This window comes from Aristolochia californica, unplaced genomic scaffold (genome assembly GCF_029961685.1).
Source record: "Aristolochia californica isolate CCGP_79_NKW_82.1479 unplaced genomic scaffold, dmAriCali1.0.hap1 SCAF_8, whole genome shotgun sequence".
Lineage (NCBI taxonomy): Eukaryota > Viridiplantae > Streptophyta > Magnoliopsida > Piperales > Aristolochiaceae > Aristolochia > Aristolochia californica.
In genome coordinates this window covers 1,806,896-1,822,411 of record NW_027182279.1, presented here as the reverse complement: position 1 = coordinate 1,822,411, position 15,516 = coordinate 1,806,896, and the positions used below count along the sequence as shown (strand labels likewise).

The following is a 15,516-nucleotide window of genomic DNA, read 5'->3' as shown; positions in this document are numbered from 1 at the left end:
CTAGAAAATCCTATTGGCTAGGCGTTTAACTCAGAACTCTGAAATTAAACGAGCTTGGGCGAGAGAGTAGTACCAGGATAGGTCACCTCCTGGGAAGTCCTATTAGCTAGGCGTTTGACATCGGTTCAAGAGAGAATCTGAGCTCAATCCTTCAATTTCAATCTTCAATTATTGACTTTAGTCAATGCACTTAGTTGAGGAAACTCTTGGTTGGTAAAAAAAACATATCTTTCTTGATTAATAAAATCAATCCAAATATTCCACCTTATCATGATCTTAGAAAATCTTTCACAGAATCAACCACTTTCAAATATAAATAAGGAAATTTTCCCTTGTATTATTACATCACTTGCCAAAAAACTAATCTTTCCTTGCCTTAATACTCAAGGATATAAAATTTCGTTCTTGTAATCTTTCTAAAATTCCAATAAAATATTTCAAAATTCATGGCTGGCCAAAAAGGAGTCTAAAAAAGATAGTTTCCTTGAATGGCACCAAGAGAGGTAATAATAATAAAAAAATTCCTTGCCTTTTTTTTCCTAGAGATCTTTGGGCAAGTAAATCTTCTCTCATTCGCAATGTGTGAGGGAGAGAAAGGAGATTAATTCTCAAAATAAAAAATACCAAATATTTCTTCAACAAACCAGAAAAGTTCATTCTTCATGCTCGATTTGAGAAAAAAAAACTTGATAATGCCTCTTCAAACTTAATATTCGATCATTGGAAAAATCTTGAGTAATTTTTCATGCATGACTTTGTGAAGAATCATAGAATATCATAAGTTTGTGGTGAAGCAAAGAAAAACCAAGTAATGCCTCAAGAAAGAACTTCTATCCTCACTTGTATCATATCGATTTTATTGAATAAGAACCAATGAAAGAAACAACATATAATTGATGTGGTTCTCTTTTAGGCCTCAAGACTCCAATCTTAAAATCACAATAACCGCGAGATGGGTTTGAAAAGAATATAATTATCTAAGCATTAGAACAAGTTCATATTATGAAGAGATAGAATAAGGATAATGAGCTTATCCCAACGAGCCTGCTTCTTCAAAGAGCCTTTAATGGATGACTTGATCATCAAACTTTTAAAGCATCTTCTTTTGACATTGGGATCCTAAATTCACTGTTCTGATACCATGTTGAATTTAGGACCCATTGATTAGGACCTCGAGCAAAGAAGAGTGTGAACAAAGGAGAGAAGAAGAAGATAAGAGAAGAGAAGAGAAGAAAGAGAAAGAAAAAGAGAAAGAGAGAACTCGGATAGAGAAGGAAGGAGGGAAAGAGAAAGAAGAGAAGAACATTTAGGCTTGCAAAGGGAACTTGGACGAATTGAGAGAAGGTGATAGAACTTGATACTCTACCCCAAACCATGGGCTTCTATTTATAGTTTTTTAACTAATGTTACAAAGCTTATAATGCCCTTAGGGCTATAAGCTTTGCATCAGGAAAGACATAATAAGTAAACATGTTTCTTCTTGACTAATTACATCTTTGTGTTATCTTTATGAGACATCTTCTTATTTACCATGATGCCACTTCTCTTAGACTTGTGGGCTTGAGCCCATCTTCTAACATGTACATAATTTTTTTTTATTTTTAATATTATGTTTAATGAGAATTTTGTAATTTATTATATATATTATCTAAATAATTACTTTAATAGATTTAATTTTATAAGATATTTTTATTTAACTAAACTAGCATAAATTTTAACTTGGTTTAAGTGAATAAACAATTTTTAAAATTAAATTAAGATTATTTATTCATTTAAATATATAAAAATAAAATAATTAAACAAATTATTACTTATATAATATCAAAATACTTAATGAAATTGTTACTTTTGTAATATCTAAATTCTCACTCTTAAATTAGAAATCAAATATAATATTAAAATCATAAATTTATATAAATAAAAAAGAGGGTATTTTATTATATAAAATTACTCTACAAGATTTATTTTTTATAAAATATTTTTATTTAACTATTATATTCATAAAATAAGATAAATTTTATTTTTAAAATTAATAAGTAATTAATAAATTAAAATTAAGATTTTTTAGTTTAATTAAATATATAAAATAAAATACTTAAACAAATGCTAAATACAAGAGTGAGAGGGCAGAGTGAGTAGAACAAGAGTGAGAGAGCGAATGTGCACGGGCGAGTATGAATTAACTTTCACTTGCCAATTACTATGCACACTAAGAAGTTTTGGGTTCCTTTCAAGTATAAAAGTACTTTTACTTTCACTTTCAGAGTACACTAAGAGGACCTAAGGAATGATCTGCTTCACTTATGAATTATTATATTTAATGATTTATTAGTACTATTATTTGTGCTTTCTTCAATGATTAAATATTTTTATAATAATTACAAGGTAATGGTAACAAGATTAAATAATTAGTTTATTAATTTTTTTTAATGATTTTGATATATTAGATTATTATGATGATGATCTATTTATTAACTGTGAATATATAATTAATATATTTATTAACTAATATGATTATGAAATATAATTGAATGGAAATACTAATTAAATAGTGGCTAGCAAAGGAAATATTTTTAGTAAAATCTTAAAAATTGAATGCGTAAGTAAAAATTATAAGATAATTAAAACACGATGTAGATGTAATCAATTTATATGGTAGTCTATTGTAAAATGATCAACACTCAATAAAATTCCAATAATAAAATAAATATAAAATAATAATTATTATTATATAATCAACAATTGATGGCTATAGTTATTGATAATAATAATTTATAAGTATAATAACACCAGTTCTAATAATACTACTAATCTCCATAATTAATTTATTATTAATAACAATAAATTTTAAAAATGATAATTAATAACAATAAATCATTCATTTTATCAATTATTTAGTGCATTAGATTTTATTTAGTTATGAGTGATGGGATTGTAGATTTGAAGCTTGTGGGGTCACGATTCACCCGATTGAGTTGGGATTAGGACATACCAAACTGGGTCCTAATCCCATGTCACAAAACTTGGTTGAAACTATTACGCCTTTTTAAAGATAGTTTGACAATCTAAAGTATTACTTTATATTTGTAATTTTTATGTTACTAAATTTAAGATATGTTTCTTTCTCTCTTGCCAAACAGGTACTTTGACCGAGATTAGTCAATGTGCCACGTTGGTGAAACTTGGCTATGTGGTGCTACATTAGTGAAGCCTGTCCATGTGGTGCCATGTCATCTTGATATTTGAAATCCAATTTTTTTTTGTTCCCTCTTTCTTCTTCTTAGGGTGGTAGTTGAGCATAAGAGAAAATAGAGTAGAGAAAATATGAAAGAAAGAAAATTTTGGATTTTAAAGATCAAATTGATGTGGCACCGCGTAGATAAGCTTTGCTGACGTGGTGTGCTCACTGATGCCATGTAGATTTCAATGATTGAAATCCGGTATTCATGTAAATAAGTTTATAACTTTGGTATTTTTTAAATGTTCCTTCTAAAAATCATGATTTTTATAAGCCTGATACTTTGTCTCTTTTGCTTCTACTAAACCCTAAATCCTAAACTCTAAACTAACAATCCAACTATATTTATGCTAAAAAATCATTATGATATTTAAATAATTTTATATAATATATTATATATTATAATGAAGATATATTTATTTATTTTTGGTTTTTTATATTTTTAAATTTTATTTCCGATTGAGTCACAAAATGGGGTCAAAACCTTAATGACAATAGAAATGAAAAGGAATCAGCCTTTGAAATAGATTTCGAAAGACACATAAAAAAATGTGACTGCTACATACCGTGGGTGGAGAGGTCTTTAAAAATAAAGGGAATACGCGTACACAACATGTATGCGCACATACTTAACTGCTCCATTTATTTTAGTACATACTTAACTGCTCCATTTATTTTAGTTTCACATTGCTAAAAGTACTAGGGACTTCCTGGCTTAAATACATCTACCCACTAGTCTTCCTTGAGTTCGTGTGAGACTTACACACATGCGTGTGCAAGACTGTTATGCTCGCACGTGTGTGGTAACACATGTTCGCACGTGGTCAAGTGGGTCCGCAAATCACATTTGTGACATGTTGGGATTTGCCAAAGTAAGATAATTTTTTTTATTGGATCAATCTAACAGTAGGGAATGGATCAAGATCAGAGTCAATGGATGAAAACGATTACATTTCTTGATCATCTAATCAGGACGGTTACAAGATCTGAATTGTTGGATCAAGAAGTTACAGATCCGAACGGTCATATTGTGCCGTTACAGGTATAGTAGTTAGATCAAAAGTATCTGAATCGTTAGATCAAAGCAATTACAGATCTGACGGTCAGGTTCATATCAATGATATGAACCATCATCGTGATCAAGAGTCTCTATAAATAGTGTTTTAGACTGTTAGAGAGATAAATCTATGGGTGAAAAATACGCATGGTAGAAAAATCCATTTAATTTGTATTTGTTGAAGTGTTTTTTGAAGTTATTTGAGTTTGCATCGTATCTATTTCCAACATTGGGAAGGTTCCATATTTGTAAAGGACATTCATCCCATGATCTATTTACACTTTTATCGGAAACATCCTCTCGTATTTCTTCTTCCCAAAATGCAGAGCAAAGCGAACTGCATATCATCTTCCTTTCTCACGTTGTTATGATAATAAACTGCACGGGTTGGCATCAACGTACAGAGGATGGAGTGTCTTGGAGTCATTGATGAGTACCGAAGCCAGGCCAGAGCCATTGATGTGTCTGCGACAAAAAGGAAGCTCCTAGGCAAGCCCATATCGAAAATTTAGCTCAGTATGTTTACCCACGGGATTGGGGTATGATGCCTTTCCGGTAAGCGCAGACAACACCAAGAACTATCAAGTTTGTCCATTTTAATGGATTCTTTCCCTTCTTGAGTTCAGGAAGAAGAAAGGAAAGATTCGATCTGAGTGAAGATTGTTTCTACGTGCAATCCCTCTCATGTCTTTTCTCCGTCCGACAAGTATGGTGAAGTCCCTGTCCGGGGCTACCTCCTCTAAATTCCTTAACGCTCATAAACATTATCTGATACAGTTGTCGTTACATGCATGATCTCTCCGAGAGAGGGCAGTGAGAGATGAATGAGAAAACATTTCTCTCCGATTGCGAGAACAGTATGAAAACGAAAAGGGAAACTGGGACGAAGGAAAGATCATGCAGACAACACTAGGAACTATCACGTTTGTCCAGTTGTAATGGATTCTTTCCCTTCTTGAGTTCAGAAAGAAAGGAAAGATTCGATCAGAGTGAAGATTGTTTCCGCCTGCAATCAATCCTTCATGTCTTTTCTCCGTCTGACAAATTTGGTGTAGTCCCTGTCCTGGGCTACCTCCTTCAAATTTGTAAACCCTCGTAAACATTATCTGATATAGTTGAATGGTAGGTTACTCTGTAGTTCGGTTGACTGTTAGGTCCTCTTTGTACACGTGAAGAACAGCCAAAGTGAATTTGAAATCAAATTATTCTCACTTACCCAAAATCATTACTCAGTCCCACGATCTCTGTATTCTCCTCTCTCAACACTTTCTGCATCCCTCTCTCTCGAATGCTTTTTGTTTCCCAACACTTGTCTCTGTGGCTCTCTCGACACTCTCTCTCACCGTTGTTTGGCCTTACTCTCACCCTCGACGTCGTCGCTGCACCTTCCCTTTCGTCAATGCTAGGCCACGGCCTCGGCCTTGCCCTCTCTCTCGCCATTGCTCGGCTTCGTCGTCACCCTCAACCTCGCTGTTGCTCCCCTCCCTCTCGCTCGGTCTTGCCCTCTCTTGCCACCGTACGGCTTCCCTCTCCTCTCACTGGCCACTTTCAAAACCGAACCATGAATAATTTTATTTTAATTATTTATTAATTTTAAATTACACTAAAATCTATCTTATTTTATTAATAAAATATTTTATTTATTTATTTTAATACTATATTAAATTACTAATTTAAGTGTGATAATTAAGATATTGTAGAAGTAAGAATTTGATAAGTATCTAGACATTATACAAGTAAATTTTTTTTTAAGTATTCTATATTTTATAATTAATTAAATTATGTTGAATTTATGAAAAAGAGAAATACTTCATTGAGTTATTGTAATCAGAATACATGAACTTTTATTTATAATAGAGGAAGATAGTAAAGTCTAATTACAATTAAACCACACTTGTCCCAATTACACCCAGACTCTAACACTTAAAGATAAGTCCTAGCATAATTAAGTAACCCAATATAAATAAAAGACTAATATGACTAAAACACCTTTAAACTGAAACTCCTCTATGAGACCTGATTCCATAATAATCGTGGCTTTGTTAGGCTTCTTATTGTGTAAGACTTTATATGCTACCCCACATGATCATGGTGGGTCCCATATCTTATGGGTTTGGGCCCATCTTTCAACACTCTTGGATATGTGGACTTCCTTGGTCGTGTGGGCTTGGGCCCATATTTCAACACTCCTCCTTAAGCTGGGGGTAAGAAAACATCATGAACTCCCAGCTTGCTACAAATGATGTATAAGATCTTCTCGTATAAAATGACAGTTTTCCATATCTTCCAACACTCCCCCTCACACTGGTGCTCTCTTCCATGATGTTCAACTGGCATAAGATAAGTGAAAGTAATATGACTTTAAGTTGTATGACATCACTCCATACTCTAATCAAAGCCCATGTTAGATGTATGACACACTCCTATCATTCTCAAATAGTGACACTCATATATTTCGTAGGTAGTGGGTCTATACGTAGTGCTCAGAAGTGTAGTAAAACTCCTTTATCACCGTGTCCCTCCATAGGACAACGACTCTCAAGTGGAAAGAGTAATAAATGCCAATTAAGGAAGGTTACATATATGTAGTAATAAGCTCCTCCATCACGGTGTCCCAACCCGGGCACTGACAATCATAGGTAGAAATGAGTGATAAATACCTAACATTCATAAGACAGCGATAAAAAACATGATCAATGAGTAATGTCTGTCATTCACAAGACGACAATAAAATACTCATGGGTATATATATTAGTCTCAATGGACTTAAAATACCCAAACATGATGGACTTAAACTCCCAACCGAAGCAAAACACAAAAGGTTGGCCTAAAGATGTATGAGAGAGTCAAATAAATGATTGTAGGAGTAAGGTTGTCAAATAACCAATAGGTAATGGGTAAACAGGAAGATAAGATATTGAAACCACCACTTCTTCAATAATAATGTGTCATCCAAAGAAACACAATAGCTATAGCTGATATGGGCCTGGGCCCATATAACACGAACCAAAATAATAAAAATCCTTGTAAAAAAGACCCATGAAATAATTCGATGCAATATGTTGACTAAGGAATATGTTGTGAATACCTCAAAATAATAATTCAGCCAGAGAAATAGAATCGAGTCAAGCCGAGTCAGGTATCACTAATAATTACCACAATTATTATTGCGGTTAGGATTCTTGATCTTCAATTTTCTTTGCACAACATATGGAATAAAATACCTCTTTCTTGTACTTCTTCTACTTCTCCCCCTCAAGTTGGGAGGTAATGGTAGTATTCAGCTTGAACCAAATAACATAGATGTAGTAACCAAAAAAGGGGTAAGTGAGATATTTTGCTAATATAGTTGATTAATAACAACAACTCAAAAAGTGACACAAAACAATTGGCTTAAATTCAGATTTTTCAATGCAACAGGATACCAGTATGACCTTTGATTCTTCCGATGCCAATATATCCTTAAATATAGATCAGATTGACATGAAATTTTCTCCTTCTGAAATTATACTTAAATACCTTTCATCCAAGTATAATTTCTCTTCATAAAATATACTACTTTTGAGATATATAATCTAATAGATTTCAGTCTTTGCTAAACTAAGTATTCTTTCCCTTTTTTCCAACATGACCATTGACTCTTCCACGATCAATATCTCCATATAAAAAACTCATATCGAGAATCAGTTGAACAGGTAAAAAAATATACTTACAAATCTTTCTTTTGATATGTAATTCTCCATATAAATTCTCGTTCTTAATAGCATAAAATAGCTCGAAAGTTGAAGTTTTTTGCTGCTGTTCGAACCTCTTTTGCAATCTGACCTTCACTGCTTCAAATATCAAATTCTCTTTGTAGATAACTCCGATTGGAAAAAAATCGTTTTTACTTTGAAATTAGACTCGAATATCTTTCCTTCAATATATAATTTGAAATATGAAAAACTCAGTATAGAGATGAAAACTTAAAGCAAATAATGGGTATAGGGATTGAAAGATAGATAAATATAAACCTAAACTACTAGAGATAATAAATTAGAAAAGATCACATACCTCTTTGGGTTGACCGAGTCGACTTACAGAACTTACTCTGATACCATGTTGAATTATGGAAAAAATAAATACTTCATTGACTTATTATAATCAGAACCTCTATTTATAATAGAGGAAGGTAGTAGAGTCTAATTACAATTAAACTACCTTTGTCCCAATTACACCCAAACTCTAACACGTAAAGATAAGTCCTAGCATAATTAAATAACCCAATATAAATAGAAGACTAACATGACTAAAACACATTTAAAATGAAACTCCTCTATGAGACCTGCTTCCATAATAATTGTGACTCTATTAGACTTCTTATTGTGTAAGACTTCTTATGCCACCTCACGTGATCATGTTGGGTCTCATATATTATGGGCTTGGGCCCATTTTCCAAAAAATTAATAACTTTATTTTAACTTTTAATTATTGTCTTAATTTAAACTAAACTAATATTTATCTTATTTTATTAATAAAATACACTATTTAATTATTTATTATATTAATGATTTTGGATTTCAGGTAACAACAAGCATTACAATAGCAACAATAGAGTTAATTCTTCTTTTGTTGGCAATTTCAGTTAACTTGGGGAAAAATACTTCAAGAAAAACAATGAGTTAAAATCCAGAAGTATGTAGCAAAAAGTCTATACCAAACACATTCAGAAGGTCTTTACACGCATATGTTAACATTATATACCTCTTGAAATGAAATTATAGGATATGTTATGGTTGGAGCATCTAGTGGCACAATGTTGTCTGCAACTATATCCTCTGTCATTGCTGCATCTCTCCCCATTAGTCGTTTTAGCTGAAATTTGAGCAGAAAAATCAGTTAATGCAAAAATTATTAGCACTATGAAAAAAATATAAGATTAAGTATATGCGGTGAGAATGAAGAAAATATGACAACACAAAATCATATGTGACCATATTTCAGCTACACGGGCTTCCGTCAGTGCCAAATGATAAGCCATCAGCAGGGACAAAAGCTAACCTCTTCCGGGATCAGTCTTTCTGCACCATCAGGGGATACCTCCTTTGTCAGCTCCTCCACTACCTGACCCAACACCTTGAGAGTTGCAAAAACTCTCTTTCTTTTCTCAACTTTACGCTCCAACCTATAGTGTCATTAAATAAGTTCATATGTTAAGAAGTTGAAACAAACAAAGAAATAACGAAGGGCCAAGCAGGTTTCAAACAACTAAGGGTGAGTAGTTAAGAATTCTAATATCCACATGTAAAATAGGCAAGGAATGTACGATTCAAAGCAAGAACATTGATAAGGCTCAGAATGTGCTACATAGTTGGTAAAATCATTAAAAAATAAATAAATACCGGATATATCAAGTCTGGAGCCCAGCCCGATCTGGTATTAATTGGATCAAGTAAACAAACTGGAACTCAACAGTATTATCATTTGGGTTGGAATGGGATCAATGGAAAACGTAGGGTTTGGGTCAGGCTAGACTTTGTCACCCCTAGCTAATACAGTAGAAGGTAGCACCCCACAAGCTGTTGACAGGAATTTCCTCCAAGCCAAACAATCAGCATGACTGTTAGAACTTCCAGGACTGTGAGTCTATATGCCGGGTAAGGATTTGCCCAGATCCATAATCACATCGGGGAAATGCAAGAACCAGGTGGCGTGCAAGGGACAGAGGAATGCCCATTCAAGGGTGTAAAGATCCATTGATTCTTGTGATTATAAATGCATCACTTCCTTCACAATCTAGCAAAGAGCTATTTATACACCAATAATAAGATTTGACTATTGTTTCTAACTTTAATGCTCACATATAGAAATTTACAGTGAAAACAATCTCCTCTGCTATTAATATTTAGAGGATGGGGAAGAGGGATCAGAATGACCTTTTTCCTCCTTTTCATCAGCTAGCATTGACAAGTGAGCGATGGATAAAAAATAAAAATAAAAAAAAACAATGGAAGAGAAAAGAAATTCCCCTCCTCCCTTCCTTCGACCTGGGAAGATCCCCACCCCTAATTTGAATGCTGGTAGAGGGGTCGACGACCCTTCTTGTAGGGTACAAAACGCGGACTCATTTTCCTCCTCCCCCCCCCCTAACATTGTCGGCGGAGCCCCCGTTGGAGTAAAATTTTAAAACAAAGGGAGGCTATATTAATGGCCACGGGACATCTCTATCAATTTTTTAAAATAAAACTATCACCATTTTGTGATTATGTAATGTAAACTAACTTATCATTCCATGAACACAACAAAGCAACAAAAAATCAAGAAAGAGTAATGTAATCTCTACCATAATAAAACAAAGAAAGGAACTCACCATTTGTGAGTATCGACGGCTGTCTCAATGACAGTGATTTGGATCCTAATCCTTGGCCAGAGAAAAAGCTTATTGCATTTGTTTTTCCAGGATTTTAGTCACCGTGGACGCTTCCGCTTGTTTTTCCACATTTGACTTTGAAAAAATCCACTCACATTGGTCTGTGGCCTCCACTACCTATTCTTTCTTTTTCAAATACGCAAATTATCAACAACTGATTGATGCAAATTGCTTCCTCGTTGGCGGGATTCGTCCTTGCAATCTGATCTCTTGAAACAGTTATATAACTTCAGCTCAATCAGTAAGTTGTGAATATTATTCAATCATCTTCAGTTATGATCCTAAGTTATGATCTGGTTAAGATAAGAGACGGAGACTAAGACAATCACTTCATAGAAGAATATTACTTTATTGGAAAGTCCTTCCAAACAGACAAAAGGCGTCACGATGCTTCGAATCCAATTTCAATGATGCATTGAAAGAAAATCTGATATTCATACCCAGTCCACTGATGGATTCATATGTTTTACCAATTACGTAACGGTAACATGAAAAGAAACGAGAGTTGTGTAACCAATTACGTAACGGTAACATGAAAAGAAACAGAGTTGTGTAACCAATTATGTACACAAAATCGTGAACAGGTGAATCATAATTTCACCTCCTCAGTCTCCGCCACATACTTGAAACATTTATGACAGCACTGCTACTCTGATCAGCCGAGAAGACGATCGTGCGTGGTATTCTGGCTTCACGAGATCTCGGCCGTTAATCTGTGTATTCCAGATAACCGCTTACTGAGATATTTCAGATAAAATCTTAGTCGGAATTTCTGATCTCGCGATGGCCGGCTAAAAAGGAAAGGCAAAATCGAATTCTCGGTCCTCAGTCCGAAACTGCTCCTCCAAATCTATATACACCGGTGTCTATTTCCATCAGTTGAGAAGAATTCACCTCTTACTTCATTACCAGCACTGATCTGTCTCCCAGGTCCGACGAGAGTAACCGGAGAAGGACAAAGGGGTCCTCATCGGCACGCGTGGTCTATACATCCGATCGTAGTCGGCGCGCTTGCTCGGATCGGAGAGAGTCGAATAGGCCGCCTGTATCCGCATGAACTCCACCTCGGCCGATGTGTCCTTGCGCACGTCCGGGTGGCAAACTCTCGCCAATCTCCTGTACGCCGCTTTGATCTCCTGTCTGGTGGCTCCGGCGGTGATCCCTAACACATCATACAACGAAGTTGAAAACGCTCTTTTCGGCGATCCGTACCGCAGCGGGCTCTCGGCCGTGGTGTACGCTGCGGACGCCGCAACTCGCGGCGATCCAAATCCGACGCGCGAAACGGTCGAAGCCGTGGACAACGATGACCGGAGGGCGCTCTCACCGAGGAATTGAGAAGGGCGCCAGGAAAATGAAGCAGAAGCAGCCATGGCTGTGAGCGACTCCGTTACAGTAAGAAGAGAGTCTAGACGAAGGATTGGCCAGGAGACGGAAGTGGATTGGAATTTATAGGGGAGTGGGGAAAATGGAAGAGTTAACCATGGTTAATTTAATCGGAGAAAACGAGGATCCAGTTGTCAGACTTATCCACTTATTCTATCTTGTCCTTTGCTGACTCAGCTGCTCGGCCCTTACCACCCCCAGCGCGTTGAGTTGGGTGGGATTGGTTCACCATTTAACCAATCTCAAACTATGTGGCTTAGGGGCCCATTGCCCAAGCTAACTACCAAACAACCACTAAATCCTGGAATTAAGAGCTTCTTTGAGAATGAGCTTGTAATCCTCATCCACGGTTATAAACAGAGCAAAGCAGAAGCAGTCCTTTCATCGTCTTCATGAATCTGATGAAGTTCTAACTTTTCCTTTCTTCAGCACGTCTTCTGTGCAGTTTCCTCTTTGTTTCTTGATATTCATAAAGCTCCCAGACATTGATGAATCTCCATCTTAGCATATTCATCATGGTTACTTGGATATTGTCGCGTATGAGAGCCAAAAACGCTATTTTAATGCCTTTTCTCTGTTCTCTACTTTCTGCTTCTTCTTGTAGGTTTGTTTTGTATCTTCTTCCTCTGCAGGCCAGACTTAGCTCGGCGTTCAGAATCCTTGGAATTGCTGCCCTTCACTTGTTGACGATACCTGACGGTCATACCCAGGTTGGATTTCACAATGTCTCAACAATCTATCAAGCATTCATTACAGTCGTTCTTCGGGTGAGTTGGGTTACATTGGGTTTCTTCACATGTTCTAACCCAAACACTACCAATTTGGACACCTAAACAATAAAGGGAATCGTTGAAATTGATTTATATCATCATTTGAACTAAAGGAGTAGGGGAACTTACTTTAGAGTAGAAGGAAGCTGGAGAAGAAAAGGCTAAAGCGTCCAGAGCGAGAGGAAGCTGGAGAAGAAAAGGCTAAGATGCCTTGGATTTCACTTTTGACTCCTTACTGAGTGAAAATGAATTACAAACACTCCTGAAGGGACCAAACAATTCCCAACAGGGATTAACAGTTTCAGCCAAATCAATAGAGAGATTACCCAAGAACGTCATCATTCTCCTCCAACTACCGAAAACGACCAAATACTCGCTAAACCTATGATACAGTTCTACCCAATCCAACAAACACAGCGCATCAACCAAATCAAAGGGCATAAATCACATTAGAAACAAAAGAAAGACAGAAAAACAGACAAAGCAGAAGAAAATCTCTTTCGTTTTTTTATTTTTCCGATTTACAGCTTCAGCCATCCTCATTGTAATCTTCTCCAAAGCCCCCCATGCCACCTATTAAATTCAACACCCCACCGTTCTCCTCCCCTCGCTCTGCAGCAATCTCTGTCTCCCACACAGGAGGTCGACTCGGTCGTCGCCATGGGGGCTCAGATATCCAAGCAGATTCTGCGACGAAAGGCCATATTCACCGAGAAGAAGACGCTCATCGACCTCATACACAATTCCGGCATGGAATTCCCCGGCGCCGATTACCACCCAGAAGATCGCAAGAACTGGATGTCTCTTCTAGACCTCCAGAAGCTTCAGATTTACAAGATCATCTGGCCGGGGACCCACGACTCTGCCACGAACAAGATCGGTACCCGGTTCGTCTCCCGTCCTTTCGCTCAATGTCAGTCTCTCTCCATTTACCAGCAGCTCGTCAAGGGTACCCGCCTGTTGGACATCCGAGTGCAGGAAGATCGACGAGTCTGTCATGGGATTCTCAAATCGTACAACGTCGACGTCGTCATCAGGGACCTGAAGAAGTTCCTATCAGAAACCCAGTCGGAAATCGTTATTCTGGAGATCCGAACGGAGTTCGGCCACCAGGACCCTCCAAACTTCGACAGTTACTTGGAGGAGCAGCTGGGTGAGCTTCTGATCCATCAGGACGACCAGGTTTTCCAAAAAACAGTCGCGGAGTTGCTACCCAGACGTGTGATCTGCGTGTGGAAGCCGAGGAACTCCCCTCAACCCAAGGCCGGGAGCCCGCTTTGGAGTTCTGGTTACCTGAACGATAACTGGATTGACACCGACTTACCGTTGACCAAGTTCGAGAGCAACCTGAAACATCTGAACCAGCAGCAACCAGTGTCTTCGCGGAAGTTCTTCTACAGGGTAGAGAACACCGTGACGCCCCAGGCCGACAATCCTGTTGTCTGCGTGAAGCCGGTGACGAATAGGATTCATGGGTTCGCAAGACTGTTCATCGCTCAGGCTTTTGCTCGGGGCTGCGCTGACCGGTTGCAGGTTTTCTCCACGGATTTCATCGATGATGATTTTGTTTATGCTTGTGCGGGTCTTACACACGCCAGAATTGAAGGAAAAGCTTGAAAATTATTTGGTTCACAGCACAGCTTCTTTCTGTAGATACTGTAACAGTGTGTCTTCATTTTGGCTGTTCTTTAGGTTTTCAACTTTTTTTTTTTTGTAAATATCTGGAGATTGATTGAATAATCGAATTCTACGTTCGTGTGTTTCTTTGTAATGCCAATGATCTGTAAAGAGAATTACACGATAGCTCCAGATGTGTTTCCATACTTGACGGATCTCTCTTTGGTCGCAGGAAATAAAAGCTTCTTTGAATCGAAGAAATTTTTAAGAAATATGACAAGAACAACATACTTTAAAAACAATCAAGAGATAAAAACACCAATAGCTTCCAATAATTGAAGCAAACGGAGACGAAGATGATCAAAACGAATCTACTTAAAAAAATATAAAAAAAGACCAAATTAATTAACAAACACACCTCCTTCTCCCTTATTATACTTTGGCTTATTAAACTTTGTTGCCACTTTCATGGAAAACAGGTCACTGTCTGATATACAGTTTCAATACAGACTTGTTAAGCTGTAGAATGGGGCCTTTCTCCCTCATGATAAGACATTATGATGAAGACTTTCACATGGTAAGGTGGTGGAACAGCCACAAATTCATTAATATCTATCATAGGTTTCTCCTGCCTTTTATCCCTCGTTTTGGTGGTTGAAACATCAAAAGATTGGATGAAAAAACTAGGGCTTCTTCAAACTGAGATGGAATTAAGATCATTAATCCCCTAATATTCTTCCCTGACATTTAAAAATAACCCTTTGGAGAAGGCTTGAATTACTAATTTAATTCACTTCAGAATAGAAGCAACTTAGATTTCCCTGTTATCCATTAATGAACTTCATTTTGACAACAAGGAGAGAGAGGAGAGGGGGAGAGTGGAAGAATACACCAGTTTGCAAGAAATATTGAACTCTCCAGGAATATATATTGAACAACAATGAAGTCAAATGATCACCACCAAATCATCCCCATCCTAACTCTAATCCCAAATAACTTGAAGAAAACAAAAAATAACAAGGAAAACAAGAGCCAGTCT

At 36.6% G+C, this 15,516-nt stretch overlaps 1 protein-coding gene across 1 annotated transcript; it reads left to right on the top strand.

Annotated features, from left to right (window-relative positions):
• Positions 1-13,338: 13,338 nt before the first annotated feature.
• On the top strand, positions 13,339-14,625 carry LOC137939283 (uncharacterized). The gene has a single exon (XM_068784552.1). The coding sequence runs from the start codon at positions 13,521-13,523 to the stop codon at positions 14,475-14,477; it is 957 nt and encodes a 318-aa protein (XP_068640653.1). The 5' UTR covers positions 13,339-13,520; the 3' UTR covers positions 14,478-14,625.
• Positions 14,626-15,516: the final 891 nt, after the last annotated feature.